The 17,424-nt window shown below is 38.9% G+C and overlaps 1 protein-coding gene across 2 annotated transcripts in view; it reads right to left on the reverse strand.

Annotated features, from left to right (window-relative positions):
* Positions 1–17,424, reverse strand: part of unc5db (unc-5 netrin receptor Db) — a 182,911-nt gene that overhangs the window by 23,038 nt on the left and 142,449 nt on the right. For both annotated transcript variants that reach the window (XM_018669410.2, XM_018669409.2), the window contains 2 exons: positions 15,524–15,608; positions 6,576–6,747 (listed from right to left, as the gene is read on the reverse strand). In XM_018669410.2, coding sequence (XP_018524926.1) covers positions 6,576–6,747; positions 15,524–15,608 — 257 coding nt within the window. The remainder of the gene's footprint in view (positions 1–6,575; positions 6,748–15,523; positions 15,609–17,424) is intronic.

Genomic DNA, 17,424 nt, shown 5'->3' on the forward strand with positions numbered 1-17,424 from the left:
TGAATAATATTATACCGTGGCTGAGCGTAGTTAAGAGTCTTCTGTGGGTAGCCTGTTTTCTAACGACTGAAATAAGGATATTTTAATGGCACAGTGTATTTGCAGGTATTACACATTCTCAAAATCCTCCTCCTCTCTCTATCTCTCTCTCTCTCTTTAGGTTAGACCCCAGTGGTAAGTCATTATTTTAAACCAAGAAGCTCTGAGGTTCTCTGCGCCCTTTTAATATTAGAGAGAAATCTCAAAGCGACATGAATCTTGTATTCATTCATATTCCCACCGGTGCCCTTTGCTCCCTCTTACATTGAAAAGAAATCTTTTTTTTTTAGTCATACAATAGCAAACCCTGAATACTTATAAAGGGCAAGGTTAGGTAAACATGAGCCTGGACTGAAAGCAGAAGGAAGATACATACTGACAGAAAGCAGTGACACCTCTGTCAGCAAACAAGATGTCGTGAGAGGAGCTCTTCAAAATGACTTTAATCTCTGACTGAGTGACCTGAGGAGAGCTGACATGGTTTCTAATCTGCAGAAGCATCGCGTGGCATCTCAGATAGAGATAATAAAAATGGACACTGGAGAAGAACAAATGAGGGAAGAGAGGTACAACCATTTATTTAAGAGGTCCATACGATGTAAAATAAAGAGAACTGATATCAATCTCATGTCTTGACTTGCACGTCTTAAAGCCAGTTCAAATTGAATTGGTTTAGATAACTGCAGTAGCCTAGGTAACTAATGCTGCACGGCCAATCTTGTGATTCAACAGTATGAATGTTAGTAACTACAGTTCACGTGCTTCAGATTTAAATGGGGAATTAAAATCACAAAACCTATTAATTTAAACATTTATGATGCATTGCTCAACAGAAGCTAAGATATTGGGAATCACATTGCATCAAGTAAAATGAGTGTTCAAACTTCTCACAAGATGTGTTTCAACAATTAATTTACTGATTACAGTCCAGCACTTTGGTCTAATCCTGCTGTTGGTAATTTCAATAAATTTCAGTTGTAAGTTGTTTAACTAAGGATAATTTGTTAACCAACAACAGCAAGCATACAATCCCACTATTTCAACTCACAATTTCAAGTTAAATAAGCTCAACTATATTCATACAGTTCATACCAAAGGCATTTCAAATATGGTGAAGGCGCTCTTCAGTGGGGAACACAAAAGAAAAAATCCAAGGCACTCTTCTGGCAAAAAAAGGCCTTTATTCAGATGGCTATTTCATGATGAAATTCATAAATCATGGAACCCTACATGTACAAGAGCTGAGTAACAACCCACCAGTAGCAGCCTTACTCAAGGTGTCACACCCTGACAAAAGCCTTTTAGCTTTTTTGCCAAAAGGCTGCCTCTGATTTTTTAGTTTTTACATTTCTCATGTTTTTAAGGAAATAATTGAACTTAAATTTTCAAATTTAGTAGACTAATGGTTTTAATTCTAAATTTTAATTCTATTTCTATTTTAATTAAGTTTTTTTCAGTTGCTGCTTTACTATTAATAATGATCAAATATTTCTGCTTTGTATGTCTCACCTGTTTTAATATTAAAACAGATCACTGTATTGATCACTCATCTCATCTCAAACACTCAAAGTCTTTGTCTTGATGATAATACAGATGATTATAGAACTGTCAGAGTGTTGTATGTAATGTATTACTGCATGCATTCAAATGAATATCTCATATGTCATTTTAACTAAGTAAGTGCCTATGTGTGTGTAATTGTTGCATGTTGTGTTGCCATTCTCATTAACTGTGTGTCACTATTTATATTTTTTATCTGGAGTTCAGTTGTCCTACAGCAAAACTAATGATCCAAATAAGCAAACAGCCCATCTACTGGCCAATTGGCATGCTGGAAAAGTTGAGTCATCATTCAGACAAGATCCCAACATGGACAAAGGCTGCCTACAGCTATATCAGAGATAGAAGAAATGCTGTTTTTTTTTTTCAACACAAACGATGACTCTAGTTTAAAACAGGACTATATATAGAGGGAGTATGCTTACCACACTAACATCCTAATTAATGGTGATTGTAGCTGCATATGAATTGCCCTATGTTTCAGTCATTCCTGACATGAATCCAGTGATTTAAGGGGTGATAGCTTTAACATTCTAATTCCATCAACACAACTCAGAGTAGCGTGAGGCAAAATTATGTGTATTAAACCATTTTAGACTCAATGGCATGATATTAGGAAATCAAGGTATACTCATGTTGTTTCTTTTAGCACACATGCAGGGACACCAATAATATAATAACACACCAATGACTAGCTCAACAGTTTGGCTGGATGGACCTTGTAAAGAATTCATTTCTTTTCTTCATTATTTGTCATTTTTCTCTCTACTTTGGCAGCAGAAACAGCTTTACTTTTGTTGAGACTGTATTCTTGTCCTTGGGAACAGCAGTTGAAAGGTAGATTAGTCTGTTAAGTGTTGTTAAGTGTTGGTGAAAAAAAATTGAACAAATGTACATTTCCATGACAACTGGGCAACTCAAAGGGCAAAGGGAGATTGTATTATATGATATGACTGAAAGCTCAAGACAAGCAACTGGCTGGATATGAAAAGCACAAAACACAGCGTTATGTGAGTGACTGACTAAACTGAACTTGCTTTGAGGTACAGGTCCATGGAATCAAGATGTGTTTAACATGGTGTAAAGACTGGAGGCAGGGGGAGACAATTTGCATGGCTAAAAATATACATACAAACAAGTGCTGATTAATTTACACAGTACGTGCTGTTTGTTAACCTTTCCATACACATAAAAATTACAGTTTCTGATTCTGGGAAGTTTCATATTACCTAAATTATTTTACACTCAAGCTTCACACGAGAGGTGCTGTAGCAAAGTAATGTTCACAGTGAGACACTGGATTAAAAAGCATTGCGTTTATATGTACTGTATGAGGGGAGGTAGTGTTTTGTTTCACAGCTCACAAACCTGATCAAGTTAATATCAAATGAAAACTATTAAAAATAAATTTTAAAAAACACTAGCTGAATGGACAAATTAACTAATTACTGTTTTAATGCAAAACAGCCTGAGTACGTTGGAATAACACAATGTAATTCCACCATAGTTTCCTCCACTGCCCAAAAACACCTCTTGGTCATAAACTGATGAAGCCGTTTTTTGCCATACCATTAGTAAGACATAGAAATACCACCTCGTTATCTGACGCTGTAGAAAACAGTGACTCAGATCGATAATAATCCAATGACTAAAACACTAGTACAAATTCTAGTCAAAAATCTAAGAATAAAACTAAATTCAAATCAACAACATTAACAGAAAAAGTGAACCAGTATACATGTTCTGAAAGTAAACACACCAACATTTTGTACTGGATGACCATAATTATTAACGGAATAATAACACTAATAATATTAATACTACTATTATTGGGGTTGGGTGGTATCCAATTTTTGATAAACTTAAACCCTCCACAGATTTTCCCATGGTATAAAGTACTACTAGCTGATTAAAAATGGGCTTTAAGGGGGCTGCCAATTGCTGCTATACTGTTTCCAGTCAAAAGGTGGCTGCAATGCACCTCAACTGTAATTTTCCTTATGTCACCTTAACGGTTTTACCATATTTTTATGTTCATGTTTAAATTTTTTTTTGTTTTTTTTGGTCTATTTTTCTGTGAAACACTCGGTGCATGTAATCTATTTGTTGGGAAGCACTTTGTTCTGCATCTCTTAATGATTTACAAATAAAGTGTGTCCTCCATGGCCAGGAAGCTGGTGGAAACTGCTCCAAGACCAAAGTGAAAATGTACTTGTTGTTTTCAGATACCACGGGATACCGCATTACTGCCCAACCATAAGTACTACTACTACAAATAATAATAATAATAATAATAATAATAATAATACTTACACCCAGGACTGATTTTTAACTCTGTTTTGATCTTGGTACAGGTACCATACCAAACCTTCCATTTATGTTGCATCTTTGCTTGAGGTAAGACAGGCATGCATGCAGACGCCACTGCAGATTTGAATATTCTCTACAGCAGCCATCTCCATCTCTTAGAAGAACATTATTCAGGACAAAAGCAGACAATGTAGAGAGCAGGCAAATCCAACTGGTCTTCCTCTAAATAACAAGCTCTTTAAAGCACTGACAACCACCACAACAGCCAGAGGCAAACCTGCAGTATTCATTATTCTGACCCACGCTTGGGTTGCCAAAACTTTACGTCAGATTTACATTTACATTACCGCCCGACTGAATATTCTCTTCATTATTCACCCCAACAACATGTCTTGTTATCATCATGCTGGTTATTGCTCAAAAACATGAGCACACATAAAGTGATGACAGAGATTGGGCTTGTTATGCCTTTGGGTTTGGGATTAAGCTCTTGGGACTTTCAGACCAGTAAAAGCAATCTTCTTCACCGGAGGAAAAAAAAAAAAATGAAAGGGCTGACACTGTTGGAATGAAAACACATGCACATAAAGAGCTGAAAAAATATAATATGTCCTGCTGCAATGCAGAATGACACTAATAAGAAATGCAAAATGAGTGAGAGTTGGTTGTGTTAGATGTCAGTGTTGTATTAGGTATGTGTGGATATGTGTGTGCGTATACTGGGAGATGTTCATGGAGGCAAATGGAGAGCTGTTGTCAGCAGAGAAACAATCTCCATGATTCTCCTCCTGATTGCCTCACGTCTGAATTTACTGTGTCATGTGTTTCCTGATCCACTAATCGATACCTCCCTTGTCTATTGGGCCCTGCTATCTCCCCCACCCCCCTCACTGACTGACAGCAGCCATGCCTCTGCCTGGCCATTACATGCTGTAATTGTTTCTTTATTTTCCTCCTGCCGGACTGGAGGTGTTACCATCATGTGGCCTTATGTCACCTCTGGACCCACAGAGGACATAACGCTGGATCAATCAGCTCACCCACAAAGCCCCAACAGTCTTTTATGGCTCACACATAATTCACCAGTCACATATCAAACTGACTAACTGGAGCTTTTACCACAAAAGCACATATAAAGGTAGGGGGAGGGAGAGGGAGAAAACAGAGTCTACAACTCAAGGCACCTTATGTCAAGAAACATGGCTTTAACGTCCAGTCACAAAACACACTGTCTAACGCTGAGTCGCTTTCAGCTGCTGGATGGAATGGTGGGAACGGGGGATGGGGTGGGTGTGACGGGTTGTGATCCTCAGATCATCATGGAGTAAACTACCAGATTAATAACAACCAATTTCAGAGACTTCTAGTGTTGCTACGGTGATCTCACAGTTTTTCACCACTTGGTGGCAAGAAAAGAAGGTGCAAACATAACACTGATATCACCTTATTGCAAACATGTTAGCAAACAATTTACACAGCCAGAAGACAAGCAGCGGCATTAGCATTTGTTTGAACTTGTATCTCTGGCCACCTGATGGATGTTAATCTAATATTCACTCTCACTTAAGCTGTTTTGGTTTTAACAAACTGACACAAATACTGTGTATCTGTCTCTTTAACATTTAGATTTTTTTATTTTTTTTATTTTCTGTGCTAACTTGTCACCAACTATATCTATCTGCAGTTTGGTGATGGGCTGATGGCAAATGGAGTTGGTTTGCTTAAAACAGTTGACCTTGTCGGAAACGAGATAGTTTGGAGTGAAAGTTGCAGGCTAGGGTACCAAAACAACTGCCACTGCCAACAAGTCACTGCAAGCGGGCTTGTCGCCACAAAACAGAGTCATTTCCTCCATTGTTAATATAGAATATATTGATTAGTGAAGCTTTAAGTTTGATAGCAAGCTGAGATATCTGCAGTAGCTGCTTCAGCTAATTAGGAAACATTATGGGCCTCACATGGAATGAAGCTGAACTCAAGGGAAAGCACAGATAAATCATTCTGATGCCTCTATCTATTTGATCTATGATTCATTGTTTCTTTCTCTTGTTGCCTGGGCACTGTGGCCATCTTTTTTTTTACTGTGTCTTTAGATCCAGAAGGTGCAGCTGAAATTGCATGGAAAAACATGCTATTTTTAGGCATGGAAACAACTCAGCAGGAGCAGTATACTGGTCGCATACTGCAACTGTAATTCCTTTATTTTACTGTTTTATCTCATCTCAAATAAGACAGGTGGTTAGTGGGTGGAAACTGCTCCCATTTAAACAGTGATTCACAAAAAAACAATGAATTAGCCACTGTTATTTATGGACCCAATGTACTGATTCCCAAACTTCAATAGGGCAAAGCTCTATATAGCGAAGGTATGTATATTAAAAAATATGCTGCAGCTAGTCTTTTCTGGTATTTACTGGTGTTTACACTGTAAGATTTATGGTCTAGTCTTGAGGTGTAACAGCCTATGTAGTGAAAACATAAACAGCAGAAACACTGGAGTTTGGTGGGTTTACCCTGCATCCAGTCTTGTTGATATTTAGCTACAAAAAAAGAATGGAGCCATTGAGGAAAAAGACAGCTGAGGAAAGGCAAACACCATGTCTAAGCCCAGCTAAGATCTTGATGGGCTGCACTGTACTCGACAGGTGTGAACCTCCAGCTCTCACCTCCCATTTGCTGTCCTGGGTTTTTCTCTTGAGCTGGATGTTCCAGTTCTCGGCGTCCACCTCAGCGCAGTGAGCAATGGTCATGGCCACTGGGCAGAAGAGGTCCAGGCCTGGAGGACCGTACATCACTTCTGGACCCAGGAGGATTTCACAGCCTTCCAGTGTTTGGACACTAAACACACCGTGACACACATACACACAAACACAGGGAGAATGAGACACACTGTAAAAGAGTCTTGCAGTGAAAAGAAGAAGCTTATGTTTACATGTGGAGACACGTCAGCAGAAAGACTCTGTAATTGTGCCTTTTGATGGTCGCTTTGATTCAAAGTGTACTGTGACAGGAGTTGTCTGCACAGCTATTGTCTTTTTAAGCATGTATGCAATAAATCATTATGGTGCAAGACTGAGAAAAACTTTTTGCATTACGGTGAAATGCTTTAATGAGTTCTGCACTTTTATTTTTTTAACATAACTTGCATGATCCATAATCTATGATAAAAAATAAACTCTCACTCAAACAAAAAAAGGTGAAACAGCTCTGTTACACTGCGCCTGGCTTTCTGCATGGCTGCACTATTCTTGCTGTAAGCATCATTAAGCTGTGATCTTCATATGACTTTCCATATTCAACATTTTCTATTTATCTCAAAGCCATTATACTGTATGTGTTTAACATCTCTCTTTGAGCTTCTGCTGCTGCATGAAAAACAACAAACTAATGAGTGGTGCTTATGAAAAGAGGTGGGCTGCAAACAAAACATGCCTGTGGGCTTGTACTTCCAGGTCTGCCTTCCTGTGAGTGCTTAGAGTTATGGACTCTTGTTCCTCAAGTTCAAGTTATCGCTACAGAGCCGATGCTGCTGGAATGTGTTCCAGCACAGGTGAAAAAGTCACTGTGATTTGCCAGCAAGTTGGAGTGTGCTCATTAAAAGCAGCTTACAGCAAACAGGTCTTGCCAGTGGATTGTGGCAGCAGCAGCAGCAGTTGGTTTTTAGAAAAAAAAGGCTGGCTGGATCATGATAGGGCAGTGACACCTCTGCAAAGCTCTCTGAGCTTGTTTCAGTCATCACAGATCAGAGAGTGTTGATTTGTTAAGTTTTCCTCCCTTGAAAGAAAAGTGATTTATGGTTACTATGTATGCCTCATGGTGTTCTAGTGAATTGGTGTAAGGTTCAACACAATCTGTTAAGGAGAGTCTGCATATTAAAGAACAGTTCTCTCTTATTTTCTCTCTTATCTTATTATGGTATTTTTATCAGTTATGGCAGAATTGTATACACTAAAGAAATGGCTGACATCTGGAAATACAGCAACTTTGCTGCAAAGAAGTTAAAAGGGGCGAGAAACACTTGTAGTCAGAGGATCAAACATGGTGTAAACAAGCCAGCAGTGTAGCAGGTTTGTCTAAACCAAGTTGGGTAACATTATGTCAAGACAGTAGCACTGTATACTAGTATCTGCTATACTAGTACTGCACTAGTATCTCAAGCAATATGACCTCACCACCTCACCCCTTTTGTTTTTTACTTTCATAGTGTGACTCAGTGGATTGCAATTTCAGATTGTTGTGGGTTGTGGGACTATTATTGGTTGGTCAGTTCACCACTTTGGTCCAGACTGAAATATGTATTGTATAAATAGCAATTAAATTTTCTACAAACATTCTACTGACTCGATGATCACAGGTAAACATTTTTACTTCCCAGTAAAATATTTCTGTACCTAGTTAGTGAATTGGTATAGGTTTGGTACAGATCTTCTTTTCCTCTAACACCACCATTAGACTAGACTTTTACTTTGCTTTTATGTCCAAAGATCTGTAAAACTACAGAGAGATTCCATTCAGGTGCAATAGCACTTTGTGTTTAGTGCTAATCAAGAAATGTTATCATGCAGACATTAGTGAGTACGGCCTCAGAGCTGCTAGTTTAACTCCTAATCTTGCTAAATGACATATGGTTTTCAGGCTAAAAGCCCAGTAAAACAGGAGGTGAGCATATCAGAAATGTTTCTAAAAATTCCTGAACGAGACTTGAAGGTTATGACCTCAATGACTGGCTAACTACTCATTTTCAATGCCTCATATGTGTCTGTTTAGATTTTGAGACATTTCCAGTTCTGAAAGCCATAACTACAAAAATAAGTGTTTTAATAAATATATCAGACAATGTAAAAGACATTTCATATTATATGACTAGTTCTCAATGACTAATAAAAGATAAGACATATTTCCACATCTCATTCTCTCACTCATTGCCTGGGGCTGATTGTGTGCTCATTTGAAACTTTTCTATGTAAAAATGACCTCTGTAGCTGTGCAGCTTGCTGGGTACAGTCTGGCATCAACACCATAATGGTTGGGGGTTTGTTTCCCACTGAGAGCAGCCATGCAACAAATGTATGCTTTCACTCTGCTGCTTTGGGATAAAAGAGTTGCTTTAAATGGCATATGATCTACCACACAATGACTGACTGTTTATTTGCAGCGCAATGATTCATACCGATTTAATTATCTTAGGAGCCACAAAAATGATACTTCATTTCTTTTGACACCCGCCCCCACCTCCAGGAAACTTTTCTGTCTTTCCTCTAAAGAGACATGTTATGTAAGGTTCTGAGCTATTACAGTAGCTTATCTGAATGAGAGGCAACCTCTGTTTCTTGGAATACCTTTGTGGTAAATGCTCTCCCTGGCTGCTGACATGCACTCCAGACTTTCCAATTACTACCTAAATATGTGACCTGGGAAGGGTGGGGGGTGATAGACTCATTTTCTCAGGTTATCAGGCCTTCTAGGTACAAGCTCAATGCACAACAACTTTACTCTCTTCCCTACATCTCTTAGCTCACAGTCAGTTTTTCTGTTATGTAAACAGTGGCCCTGCTCTTGACAGGTCCAGAGAGAGCTCTCGATTCTTCAGCCAACAGCGCTGAGCCTGATCACACATTTAATGCAAAGTGTAGACAAGGAGCAGATTACTTGCGCCTTAAGTAGCCTGCAGCCCGGGCCTGGGAGTCCGGCGGCAACCTTAAAGAAGCGCCTGAGGCTAGCGGTCTCTTTTCTCAATTCCACTTGTCATCACAATGAAGGGCTCTATACGGCAGCTTCTTAAGCCCCTAGATGAGGTGCATTATTTAAAGTGAGCGATGACTCACTCTTCGGGGACCCGGGCAGCCGTGCAAAGTGGCAGATTGGGCCGGGAGAGGAGACGGCTGGCTTAATAAATGCACACATTAGCACGCTCTATTAGCTTCACCTTTATTTGCTTGTAGTCTCCCACCTGTTTGTCCCACTGAGCTTTTATCCATTTTTAAGTTGACGCAGGCACCTTATGTGGTGCGTGGACACATTAATCAAACAGGCACCTAGAGGTGAGGCTTCGTACATCGATGCAATATCCAGCAAAGACATGCACTTTTAGTTCTCCTGCTGTTATCATCCATAAAATCTCTCTGCGTTACTGCAAAGCATTCATCAAAACAACTTCAGCCCTCAAAGACTGACAAAGTTACTTGATTAAAAGAACAGTTCTGTAAAACATTAACAATAACTTAAACTAACCCCCATCTGTTTAAAAAACTCTTACAAGACACAGTACCTTGATTTATAATACCACCATACTGACTGTTAAACTAACTTCATTTCTATTCCCATACCTCTGTATATACTACGACCCACTTGACTGGGAAAATGAGTGCAAGCAACAAGGCTAGTCACTTGAAACAACTCACCATGCTATTTGGTCACTTACCATTGAGAATCAGACTCACATAACAAAAAAAACAAAACCAAAAAAAAAAAAACACTCAGTCATTAAGTACAATGTTAGAGTTACTGTTAGGACCAACTTCTGGCTCATATTAGACAGCTAACTGTGTTTGTATATGTATTACTACTACTACTATCAATATTGGTGGACAGGGTGAAGACTTCTAGAGTCTTATGGTTTAACTGCTGTTTCAAAGGCATCTTCATTCTGACTAGAAATGAATTATCAGTGCATATGTATTGTAGTGTGTATGCACTATGCACTATGCACTATACTCCACTTGTCAATGCAACTTATCTGACGCATTGTTATTGGTAATGAGTTCATCAAATGAACCAAACACCCAAGAATCAATTGTTCACTCTCCACTGTCTATTTTTGTTTTGATAAAGTCAGAAAAGGACAGAGGTGTGTGTGTATATATGGATGTTATCTGAATCTGGGTCTATTTCAGCAGAAAATGGAAAAGATGATGACCATGCTGAAAATCAATGTCCAGTTTGCTGCCTACCACTTTAAAATCAACTTACATTTTCAAGTTTTTATTGGTCATACTGCCCTCAAAATAAAGGAATCAAGCTTTTGAACATACTATTAATACAGATTTTATTTTGAAGATATTGTTGATTTTAGTCATGGGGCTTTAAAGACTGCAATGTGAATTGATGCTGGGCAGTCAGCCCCGGTGTTTACACTTTATTTAGTGTGAGATATATTGAAAACCTTATGGTTTTCATGAAATATGAAATATTCATGATTCTGTTCTAATGATTTTGGTGATCCCTCGGCCTTTCCTCTAGCACCATTATTTTTGCCCATGAACAAAATCGAATGGCTGGAATGCATCAAAATCTATTCAGCCACATTCAGCCTTTTCCACTCTGGGTGTTTCATAAGCATTTTAGCATCATCATCAGTCTAAAATGTAAAATCTTGGCATTACAAATGAAAAGCTAATTTCATGAGAGGGTGGCCTGAAACAATGTGCCCTACATCTTGTACTGACATCATAACAGGCAGGGGGAATGCCATTGTCCTCATCATCTACCTCTGGAACAGTCAAATATTTCAGATCACAAGAGATCTCAGTTTGAAGTTTGACAGCACTCATTTATAAAGTGTAATGTCACCTTGGCGGGGGCATTGAGTTGTGCGCTCTGGACTGAAACCATGAGTGCTGTGTCCATCCAGAGCTGTGCTGTGAGATCTATCGACCATGAGAGCTAGTGGCTTAAAGCAGGAGCTGCCACAACTTTCCATCCAGATAAACAGATGAGCTGGGTCAGCCACTGTGGGCAGCCTGGACTCTGACTAGAGGGCCAGGCATCCAAACAGGAAGCCATGTCACACCTATGCGCTGGTGCACTTCTGCTGACAATCATGTATATTAGATTATCTTTTTAGCCCCCAAAACTCTACAAAACTGATCCTGTGATGCATTGTGTAAATTCTGAGAGAGTCTGATTTATGAAATTAAACAGAACGGGGATGTCTAGACAACAATAAACAGCAGACACTACTGTGTCCCAAATGTTCAACTGGGCATCCCTCATAGAGCACACATATGGAAACTAGTTTCATCATTAAAAGCTCTTTTCCTACCAGGACAAAGCTGTTTCTGCCTCAATAGGTTGAAGGATTTATCTTACAATACAAAGCACTCATAAAACCTCAGAGGCAAAGGAAATATGTCTGACCTAAGCAAAACTCTGCCTTCAAAAGATTTAGATGAGCCTTTGAAAATCTTCAAGAACACATCTTTTTTAAAAAACGAAGCTTTAATGGGACTCTATCAGGGTGTGGAGAAGTAGGTTGGACACGGATTGGGGGGCTGGATGCTGCAGCGGGAAAGAAAGGATACAATTCTCTGCATGTCCTCTGGCCTGCCAGGATTGTAGACAGTGATTGACAGCTGGCGAGATGACAAGCACAACAGACCACAGGCAGAAATATGGGTGTCTACAGTAAACATCTCTCTGCTCACACAGAGCGATTGAAAAAAAAAAACAAAAAAAACACTTGAAAAGCATGGCTGTGGCTGAAACCAAATACTGTCAGGGTGGTGCCTGAAATATTTTCCTGTGTTTCAAAGGTATGGAATGTATAACAGCAGATGAAGACAGCTGTAAAGATTTATATAGATGTCAGGGATTACACATGCACTATACATTTCAACAACACTGCAGAGCATTTGCTCAGTAATAAGTGGATCTGTGTATACTGTACAACATACAACTCTGTTGAAAACAAAGAGGAGCTGCTCTCCATTCTTTGAGGTCTGTGTATCCCACATAAATTCTTTTAAAAGGAAATAGATTTTAAAATTGACCTCATATAAAAGATATGACAAGATAAATGTAGCTCACTCTTTCTGGCACCGTTTGCATCTTATTATTTCAGTGCCCTGTCAAGGCAATCTAAAACCCTGTCATTTTTACAGCTAATGTCTGTATTTTGTGGGGTCTCTTTTCTTTTTTGACTTTGTTCAAGCAGAGCGGAGCAAATAAACAGTGACACTTCAGAGAAAACTAGAAACCCTTGTGGCTATCCGTGAGGAAGAGTGTGCAAAATCCCCCAGAGAGAAGCTCAGTCCATCCAAGGGTCATTACCTAGCTGTGATCAGAATACATAATGCACATACTGCCAAGATGAAAGGCCTCGGGAGACGTCTGCGCCTTCTATTCCGCCGTGCATGTCCATCAGTGCACCACGCTCCATTCATCACTGCATTCATCATCGTTTAAACAAGCTTCCCAGGTCGTGACTCTCTCCCAGAGCACCACATTGTTGACACCAAGTGGAGTACATAACTACATATTGACTCTCGGCAGAGTAGCGAGGACAAAAAAGAGATTGGAGGATTGGAGGTTTGACTTTGCTTCCTACGAGTCTGTTGGCTAAATGAAGGACTCTATTGTAGAGCACCCCCCTGGGGTCGCGCCGCATGAACTTGAGTTTTTCTGCAGCAGCTGTGACATCAAAGCCCAGACTACCACCTGTGAGGGGCTTCTGGAAATGAACACCCATATTGTGACACCTAGAGGACTCCTATAGAGTGGGAGATGGGCTGCAGTGCTTGCTGGGCCCATCTGTCACACAGCCAGCCAGTAAACACAGAGAGATGTGGGGATGGCCATGGGGAGGGTCACACACATCTAACTTCTGTATGTCTGCCTGTGTTACTGCCCAGTACCTTCATTTCTTCGTTTATTGAAAGGACAATACTGATGATGACTGCATTTAAACCAACCAATCTTTTTTTTAATCAATTTTATCAATGATCAATTTCAAAAGTAAATGATGAGGCTGGAGATATTCTGCATTTTCCTTATTGTCTACAAATATAATGAAAAGACCAGAACAAATTATTGTAACCCGCTAACAAGTGTTGTGTATGTCCAACGTGTGGTGTATCTAATCCCAACAACTATTCAAAAACACTGCTCCTTCATTATCATGAACACACACACACTGCAGTTTATTTTGACTCAGTTCCACACACACCTTCCTGCTGCTGTAAATATTCACCAGAGCACCAAATGTGGATTTATCAGCATCTGATAAGAGTCCCCAAAAAAGCATTATTTCTTTGAAGACTTTGAAGCTATACTATACATATATGTGTATGATCTGGTGGTAAAGATTTATGTCATCAGGAAGAATCAGCGAACAGGGTAGGGTTGAGAGCCACTGACAGAGTAGAGAAGAGTGAGAAGAGTGGAATGTTGAGAGACAAAGTAACACATTGTTGGTTTGATAACCATATACTGCATAACACCAGCCTCATTCTTTAATAGTTGATATAAAATTCTAAAATAATTAAAATAATAATAATAATTAAAAGTTCTTCTTATTTTGTCAGACAAAGATAAACATTTAACAATGGACAGACACAGAGCTCAACTATGTGTCGATACTGTATCTTTAGCATGTAGTCACACACAGTACAATATAATCTAATGTGAGAAAAACTACTGGCATCAAAACCAAATAAATAAATAAAATTTGAAAACAGCTTTGGGATCACTGCTCTTTCAAGTGTCAGTTTATAGCAGAGAATCAAAAGCTGCTGCACATCCAGGTCTTTTGATTGCATGTGACAGATGCACAGGTGGGCAGGATATAACATAAATTATCTATGCCTATTGGCCGGGATGAGCTAAGGAATTGGGGACTGGATGTCTGTGACCTTTACAGAGTTGTGGATACACTTGTAGGATACAGCCACTCAGTGGGTTGGACAGCTACACAAATTTAAATTTCAAGTCCCCAGTGAGATAACCTTATCACTGACATCACTGGGGTTATTTTCTCAGACTTTACAAAGCTCCTCCAGCAAAACCAAAGGACATTATACAACTGTAAAAACAGCACTGACCATAATGAGTGAACAGATTGTTATGTAAAAAAATCAGTGGCTTTTAGGTTAGCACTTTTAGGTTCTTTAAACTTAAGCTAACTATATGATTTGCAGTCTTTTCTTTGTGCTAGAGTTGTCAGTCATTCAGAATCTGTCCATCTAAGATCAAAGCAACAACCAGCAGTCTTATATATTTTGACCTTATATGGAAATGGTTATTTTTTTGTCAGTATACTAATACAATGAACAACTAATCATACTGAAACTAAAGTGCTGTTTGAATAGTGTGAAAGAAAAATCCACGAACAAAGAATATGTTTAAACTACAGCTTGTAAAGACACTGACAACAAATCCTCTGATTTATCTTTAAAGGATGAAAATCTTTTTATTTTATACTTGGTAGAGAGAAGAAGTAAAGCAGACATGATAAGAAAAAAAAACAGGCTCATTAAGCCGAACATAGGCACGGGCAATAAACAGCAGAAAAAAAAACATGTCTTTGACATCAATGTACTTAAATCTAATTCTATGGTAATTAAGCTGCCAACGAAAGAGTATATTAAACATGTAACTTTATAATCTGTTTCAGTTGGACTTCTAAGACAACTAAGTATTGAGAAGTGAAGGTTCCACTGAGTGCCTTCTGGCTAATAGTGCAGCTGTACTGGAAGTAACAGAGGATGATAAATAATTAGAGAGAAGCAGGACAGTGAGGACAGAGAATAGAGAGTCAGGGGAGATGGATGATAAGATAGAGGGAGACTGGCAGATAGACAGATGCTTGAAATGATATTTGGGTAAACTCTGGCCTCACCTTGCCTCTCCCTGATTGATCACCATGTACATCTCCCAGGACATATTTTCAGCCACGGCTCCATGAGGCACCAGCAGGCTGACCCCTGGAAAACACACACAAATGTGTCAACAGCAACTACTCCAGCAGCCTGACAGTGTGGGGGCAAAATAAGGTCTTACAGCATGTTGTACATGCAGGGGTCACAGGAATATCAACGAGAGTTTCATTTTACTTGAATGAGCTGCTGGATATGAAAGAATAAAGTGAACCAAACCTAAGTGTCTAAATCAAATATTATAATGAGACTTTTAGTAGAAAGCTGATGAAATTGTATTGGAAAAAAATCACTTATTTTAGCACATGCAAACACTGATCATTTCTCAAGAATATATAGCTGAAATATTTACACAGGACTCGGAACATGTGAGTGGCAATGGGCTTCTGACTTTAGACTGGCCATGAACAGCAGTGTTTGTTTAGACTCTGGTATGTGCATCACTCTGAATGTCCTTCAAAGTAAAAGACAAAATATATAGTTTGTCATTGCCTTCAAAAACTGATACCACCACAGAAAATTTGTCATATGCCTGTTGTCTGAAGCTGCTTAAGATCTGGTGAGTGTATGCACAACAAGAAGTTGGTTAAAGTTTCACAATTTTTATTGTCATGGTTATAAGAAAACAACACTGCAGCAGCAACAGCAGCTGTCCATATCAAAGACAAACGCTTCGTTCTGCTGTGGTACAACCAAGTCACACAGCTGTTGTGAGTGACAGCAGTCATATTGGCCTTTACTCAGTCACTATAGGGGCCTGCTTTGTTACTAGCTTTATTAATAGTTCACAGTCTATTTTACAACAATAGTGACATGCTCATTTGTACATTATAAAGGGCACAAAGGGTTATTATTTGCTATGACTGTTCTTTCTGTCCATATTGGCCCAAAGGTGATTCAAATTTCTAATGTGATTTCAAGGTTCATAACAGACTTTAAACTTGAAAGATACCCTCTTGATTTGTCCAACTCAAACTGCTAAAATCTCATTTTAACATCAGCTGAACATGAGGATGCATTTTTACACAGCGAGGACTGTGGATTGAGTCCTTCATCACTTGTATTGAAATTCGTCTGATTTTGTCTGTATGGACAAACGTTTCTATGTACAATGTACAACTTTCAGTGTAAGTATGGGTCAGTATCATATTCATTTGTCAGTAACAGACAGACTATTGAACATGTCTTTAAACTGCAGTTAAATTGCAGTTGTGTGCTGTCTGGAACAAAATCACATTAAAAGCTGAGGTGTAAACAGCGACTGTGATTCAGCCTAAACCCAGCTGTTGTATCTTGTAAAAGTCACCTACATGCCACAGTATGAGTAAGATGTTTTTTTATTTTTTTACTGTATGACCTTTTACAGGAAACACCGTCAAATGCAATAAATGTCATTGTGGCTGTGTTTACTCCGAGAGGCAGTGAGAGAGAGAGAGAGAGAATTTTTTTTTCAGCTCATGCCCTCCAGCCATGATGTAAACGTGTTGTGTGTGAAGCATGTGAGTCATGGTTGTTTCCTCCCATAATAATTAGAACAATGCTAACTACAATAATGGTTAGTTTGTCTGTGTGCTGACTACTGACTACTCAACAGCTGAAGCAGTACGTTCTTTATGTCAAATGACTTAAAACAGAGAAAATGTAAAAATAAATCTGTGTATAACAACTGTCCCTGTGACAAATCTTATCAATTTCTTAATGTAATATCTTTACTTTACTTATCTTAGTTAGTTTTAGACTTTGAAAATTAATACATGACACTGAACTAACTGTTCAACCTAAGTTCAGCTGACTCATGTTTTAAGGCAGCAGAGGAACTTCTGCTGAATAAAATTTATAGTGAAATTTAGCACTTATAAGAAAA

The sequence above is a fragment of the Lates calcarifer genome, linkage group LG13 (genome assembly GCF_001640805.2).
Source record: "Lates calcarifer isolate ASB-BC8 linkage group LG13, TLL_Latcal_v3, whole genome shotgun sequence".
Lineage (NCBI taxonomy): Eukaryota > Metazoa > Chordata > Actinopteri > Centropomidae > Lates > Lates calcarifer.